This window comes from Rosa chinensis, chromosome 2 (genome assembly GCF_002994745.2).
Source record: "Rosa chinensis cultivar Old Blush chromosome 2, RchiOBHm-V2, whole genome shotgun sequence".
NCBI classification, from domain to species: Eukaryota; Viridiplantae; Streptophyta; class Magnoliopsida; order Rosales; family Rosaceae; genus Rosa; species Rosa chinensis.
The window spans coordinates 87,360,197-87,366,895 of record NC_037089.1 but is presented as its reverse complement, the minus strand read 5'-3'; the positions used below and the strand labels follow the sequence as shown (position 1 = coordinate 87,366,895).

The window sequence follows — 6,699 nt, the reverse complement described above, 5'->3', positions numbered from 1 at the left end:
CATTTCTTTTTCCTTGGATACAATTTTTCTACCCTAAAAGATCATCATCACTTCCACATTTCTTCACCTTTATGCTTTGCTTTCATCATTACCTCATCTTTTACATATTTTACAAACCACTCTCATACTCCACTTTCATTATTTTTCTTCATCTCATCATTTCACTCTTCTTTTTCTTCCCTATTTAAACACCTTCTCCTCTCACTCTCAATCACCAATTCCTTCATCCATTTCATCTCCTTGTCTCACCATTTCCTCTCCATTTTCCTTAGTTTCCATTTTCCTATAGAAATTCCTTCATCCATCTCATCTTCTTTGTCTCTCCATTTCCTTTTCATTTTTCTCTCCATTCTCTAGTTTTAAGTTTCTGCATTTTCAAGCAAGAAGAGGAAGAAGAAGAAGGAGCCGTGAAGATCATATCCTCCATCATCCACCTTGAAGGCTTGCTTCCAAGATTCAAGATCCAACCATCTAGCTCTCCATCTCCATCTCCACTCACGGTGTAATTCGTTCCTTTTCCTTGTAACCTTTTTGGTTTCCTTGTTTGATTTCGTATGAACTTGTTTCTAGTTAACAATAATGTTTAGGGCAAAGTTTAAGCCAAATTTCTATGTTTAAATAAAGTTTTCGAATTCTATAATTGTGATTCTAAGTCGCTTATGTGAGTTTGTTCGATTAAATTTGCTTTACAGAAAACTTTTATATGTTTATCTTATTTGGGTCGACACTTATAGGATTTGCATGTAATTGGTGCTAGGTTTAAGAACATGAAATCGACTTTTCGTTTTGTGTAACTTGAATCAAAAGTAGTAAAGGTTCTGGACAAGAATCGAATTTAATTGAAGAGGATTGCAATTAGGTGGACTTTTCCATAACTAAGTTGTACACTTGAGTTGATAGCCTTTCTCTATGTCTAATGCGTTGAACATGTCATGATTGACTAGCTTTCTAGGGCTTGATTGCATGTTTGATAGGATTAATCTAGGTGCTTTCGCTTAGGTTAATTAGCATTGAAAAGTAAAATATGGGAAATCATTTGCTTTCGAATGTTTCACATGATCAACTCCTCTCTCATGACTTGGAAGAACAATTATAGGGTTTGAATCGAATTTGATTACATGGAATTGATTTTGATCTTTGTTCCTTGCGTTCCACCCTTGTATATATGTTTTTACATTTTCTTTATTTTATTTATTTTAATTTTAATTTTAAGAATCCTAATCCCCCCTTATTTGTGTTTACTTGTATATATTTATTCTTTATTTTATTTTTGTAAATAATACTTTATTATTTTAATTCTTTATTTGTTTATACAATTGTATATATTTATATTCTTTATTTTATTTTTGTAAATAATACTTTTCTTTATTTGTTATACAATTACAAGTGTACCCTCAATCCCCGGAATAGAACGATCCCTACTTACTTATACTACTAACGATATTTTCAGGGTTAAATTATGCGCTTGCTTTGAGCGACATCACAAAACCTCATGGTTCAAGTGTGAACAACGTTTTTATGCATGAGACCAAAAACCCTAAACTTGTATTAGTTTCGAAACCTTTTATACTGGAGGAAAACTCCCCCTCAAACAAATCTTTTCTTTAATCATCAAATAAGATAGATATAGAAAGATATCAAAAACTGAAATCAATGTTTCCTGTTTATTTGTTATGCATGCAAAAAGTCTTTAATGCAAAATGCACCAAATCAATTTAATAGACAAGTAGATCAATTTAAATTGTGCAACATGATTTGGAATGAATATATATTAAACTCAAGATCAGTGAATCAATTTTGCTTGATCGTATCTTCCTCTTTGTTTCCTTGAAGCTCCGGTTTCCTTGTGACAATGGGAAATCATGCATTGAATGGTAATAGCCCAATATACTTACAGTCATCGCATAGTTTATCTTGCGATTAGGCTGCAAGTTGACAGTCGCACTATATTGAATATTAGTCATCTATAGATGGTTATTGTACTAACTGTTCAAACTTTGGGCATGAAACACAACTAGCCTTCAACAGTGATAAAATTCTTTTGGTTTGTACTGTCATTCTTGCTGTATAGTATTGCTTGGTGAGTTGAATTACTTGGATGCTATTAAAATTCGATTGGGCTGATGCAGATCATAGATGCTTGTTCAACCATGGAGAACGTTGAGAAACAGTTGCAAGATATAGTATTGGGTTGTGTAAAGACATGCCAAGAAGGAAGACCCCTCTCATCTCTCTGGTCTTGTTAATTTTCTTTCTTCTGAAAGGGTGAGATGAGAGGAGAAGAGAGTCGTGTGCCAGTCAAAGGTGGAATTTTCCTCACTTTGTTATCTCCCTCTTCCTATTGAGGAATATGGAGATGCAGGAGCTTACCGAGAATGAACAAACTTGTAGCGGTATTCTAAAGAATATTTCCATCTCTGGCAGTCCTAGTGGTTGTCAGTTCTTTTTTTTTTTTTTTGGTTCTCTTGATGGTTTATGTATCGTCTGCTTGACAGTAATGAATTATGTAACCTTTTTACTCTGCAATACGCTGCCATGATTCCACACGTTTTAATGGTTATTGTGTTTCATTTCAAGTATTTACAATAATGCTGTTTCTAACTCATAGGTATAGCTAAAGTATTTAAAATACGGCAGGATGAATCATACATCAGTCACAAGCTCGAAATACTTCTAAAAAGGTATATAGGTTGTTGCAGATTGTATATCCACAGTAAGCCTGAAATCGACTGTAGCCTAATAGGTGGAAAGGAGGATTCAAGAGGAGCACTGGCTGTTTTGGAAGGCCTGGATGATTGTGGGAAGACTATACACAGTCTACTAGACTAGTTAAACGCTAGGAGAGTTGAGGGTATTCAACTGAATTATGGAGGTCAAGTGTTGGGCAAATGATGTCTATCAACCATCTTCTCTATACGCCATCTGCACACACAAAACAAACCACTATGATCAATACACAGACTAGTTGGAAACTGCAAGTCTGTCCACAATAGAAACCATTAATACACAGTAATGAAAACTGACTTGGGACTATAAGAACAAATATTATCAAATCATTTCAGCCAAAATTGAAAGCATTAGTACAGGGTGACCAAAAGTAGACCTGAGACTTTAAGACCCAACTCTTGTCAAATTATTTGAGGCAAAGAGAATAGGAAGCTCTACAGGTCATCTTAAAATATCCCTTTATGAAGAATTATCAATGTGACTAATGACAAGTAAAAAGTGAGAAAAAAGGTGGATGTAAAAATCCTACATCATTATTGGCCAGCCAAAATATTGTTCAACAGACATGAGACTATAAATATGGAGCAGGGCAAGGAAAGTGATGTGACCCTTTCTTTCAAGTGACCTTAATACAATAAAAATACAATAGATAGGAAAGGGTAAACAGAACACAACTCACACATTTCTCAATGTACTTGTTTATGAAATCACCCATATACACCAATTTTTATTGTTCACATCCTTCAGTCTCTTGTTATCTGGTCTCATTACATTACATTACCATCATTTACCACAAACAAAAGTGAAGTTAAACATAGCTAGGTGACCTCCGTACTGCTCAAGAATTACATATGCCACTCAGTAAAAGAAGTTTGAAACAAAAACCTGCAGAATTTTCTCCTTTCACAGTTATATTCAACTAATTGTTCAGAGTTAGCTACATGTATGTGCTTATCCTAATTATTGTATTGTCAAAGAAAGAATCAACATATCTCTATGGAGACATCCAGAAGAGAATACAGAAGTGCTTGGAAAAGTCAAACCTGTCACTAGCAAGCAGTATAGAACATAATAAAAAAAGTAGGACCTAGTGCATGACACTATCAAAACAAGCTCATATAACAGTATCAGCATGTAACAAACTAACAGTATCAGTGAGTGGGAAATACCTATATCTGATCGAATTCATTAATCTGCTCAAGAAAATTTCTGGTCCAAGCATTCATATCCCTATTCATCTGCCTCTCCTCATTAGCAGCATTTCTTTGGAATAGACGGTTAAACTCCATAGGATCGACATGGACATAATGCCTAGGTGGCAATGGGGTTGTAACAACAGCAGTATCCATCAGATGCAGCTCATCAAGTTCTGTTGCTAGAGAGTCATCCTCCACTACAAGTCTGATCTTAATCAAAGTATCTCCATCAAATAGAAACAGTATATTCAGCCCCTCATTATTGAATGTACCCGCCAGAAAGCACAACGGCACGTAAGGATATTTGATTTCCCGGGAAGGGTTCGACGTCAGCCTCATATTCACCACAACTTCCCAGTTATTTTCGTGAAGCTGCCACAATCTAATACCATGCCTCCCTCTCCCTCTGCGAGAGGGTTCAAAAACAGTGGCGGCCAACTCACCTCCAAAGCCAAATCCCAAGGCAAACTTTGCACCTACACCTGCTGCGGGCGGTGGCAGATTCCCCAGAACATCAGTGTTGATGTTATACGTGACGATGGTGGACGCCTGCCTGACTGAGCCATGCCAGTAAATGGTGCCGGTCGCCGCCACAAACCTCGCCTGTTGAAACTCGTCTGGGATAAAAGGTAGGCCAAGAGTAGACATCTGCCATGCTGCCCATGTGTGGTCCTCAACAAAGACGCCGCCCGCTCCTACGGCACCACCAGTAACCCTGCTGCCGGCGCCGCCGCCAGCACCGCCGCTGTACGTCTTGGACATGAAGGAAAGGCCGACGCGAGCAATCCTGACGATTTTTATTTCGCCTTCATCTGTATGACCGAAACCGGAAACAGAAATAGATCCGTTAGCATCCAAAGGATCGTAAAGAATCCGCCTTTCCTCGACTCCACTATCTACATTCCACACAACGAAGCAGTTCTCGGAAAAATTCTGAAAGCACACTCTGTTTCCGTAGCTGCCGATGACATCGAGCGGAGACGTTGACGACGGAGATGAGACGTCGTGCACCGAATGGGTACCGTCGTCCCTGACCCTGATAATCTTGGGCGCGAAATCTGAGTTCTTGGGATACAAGTAGACTTGCTTCTCCATTCTCGCCGTCAATCAAAAGAAATGGGATCTGGGTTTGAGAGAATGGGGTTGGGTTTCACGGAGAAAAGATTAGGGTTTTCAGTTTTGGGTTTTTTTGTGAAATCGAATTGGGGTTTTCTATCGCTGGGAGATTTGGGTATTACTGTGAAAATCGAATTGGGGTTTTCAGTTAATCCCCAAGAAATCGATTTGGGGTTTTCGGCTTCTGGGAGATTTAGGGGTTTCTGTGAAATCGAATTGGGGTTTTCGATCTCTGGGAGATTTGGGTATTACTATGAAAATCAAATTGGGGTTTTCAGTTAATCCCCAAGAAATCGAATTGGGGTTTTCGGTCTCGTCGGGGAGATTTGGGGATTCTGCAATAGAATTAGGTTTTTCGGTGTCTGGGAGATTGGGGATTTCTGGGAAATCGAATTGGGGTTTTGATCAGATTAGGGTTTTCAGACTCTGGAGGCTTTTGGGTATTTCCGTTGGAGGGAGAGAATTGCGGGGAGGTGGGTAGCCGTTAGCATTTCAAATTCTTCTTTTCTAGGGGGAGAAAATTTTTTCGGTACAGCTATAGGACTGATGACTGGTCCAAAAAGCCAATAAAAAGAGCCCACGCAGGCCACCATAAAACACTCTACCCCAAATACCCCTGATTTTAACCGAGCTACCCAAAATACCCTAAATTAGTTTACGACCGTCGACTTCCTTCTCTATTGTTTAGAAAATAGCTTTTATTCTCTTTCAAAAAAAAAAAAAACTTTTATTCAAATATTTAAAATCATTGTGGACAAAACTCATTTTAGTATTTAATTATTTATTCAGTTTCAAACCAAGTTGGAAAATAAAATCGGGAACTGTGATTAGTTGGCCTAACTAATAGTGTGCAGGTAATAAGTTCAAATCTCATTGTTAACATTAGGGATGTGATAAGAAGAAAAGATTGTAGTCCAGAAAAATAATTAAAAAAAAAAGTTGGAAAATAACAACTTCCAACAATACTTTGGTTGAAAAATATGTGCATATCTTATATAATTAAGTCAATTCTTGAGGGAATGGTTAAATTTTTGAAGTACCATATATGCCCTCACATACTATAAATATTAATAAACAAATTATTTCTATATGAGGATAAGATAGTCAATAAATTATATTATATTTGAAAAAATTACAATACCACACATGAAAAAAGGAGAAGCTTCTCCCAAAATTAGGAGAGAAATTGCAGTAACTTTTTTAATTAAAAAAAAAAACAAATAAAAGCCAATTGTCCACACATGTTAAGGGGCTAGTATTCCATTAAATTAAAAAATGACTGTTGCTAGAGATTATTTGTTTGGGTATTGGACGTTTACGGACCGATTTCATCTACCTAGTTTTCCAGTTTTTTTTGTCTGTGTGGCAATTTCTTGCATCTTCCACAACCTTTTTGTATTTGTTACATTAATCGCACAATTTTTCAATGGAATCGATGACGAGCCTTTTCCCTTTTGATTACCCAAGTTCTCTCTCTTCATGAGAGCTTCCCTCTCTTCATGAGTGCGTTCATACCCATTCCAGTGGTATCTCCATCCTTTTCTTTGCCATCAAAGGCTACTTCCATAATTTTATAATCTATCCTAACACCCTGTGTCATAATAGCTACGTCTGAAACTATCATTTTCAACAAGTTTGGATCCCTACCTACCAGTTTTGT

The 6,699-nt window shown here is 37.2% G+C and overlaps 1 protein-coding gene across 1 annotated transcript; it reads right to left on the bottom strand.

Annotated features, from left to right (window-relative positions):
• Positions 1–2,586: 2,586 nt before the first annotated feature.
• LOC112183687 lies at positions 2,587–5,496 on the bottom strand. Its single transcript, XM_024322043.2, has 2 exons — positions 3,897–5,496; positions 2,587–2,922 (listed from the first exon to the last, which is right to left on the bottom strand). Exon 1 carries the CDS (start codon positions 5,016–5,018, stop codon positions 3,897–3,899), a length of 1,122 nt encoding a protein of 373 aa, XP_024177811.1. The 5' UTR covers positions 5,019–5,496; the 3' UTR covers positions 2,587–2,922.
• Between the last annotated feature and the right edge of the window lie 1,203 nt (positions 5,497–6,699).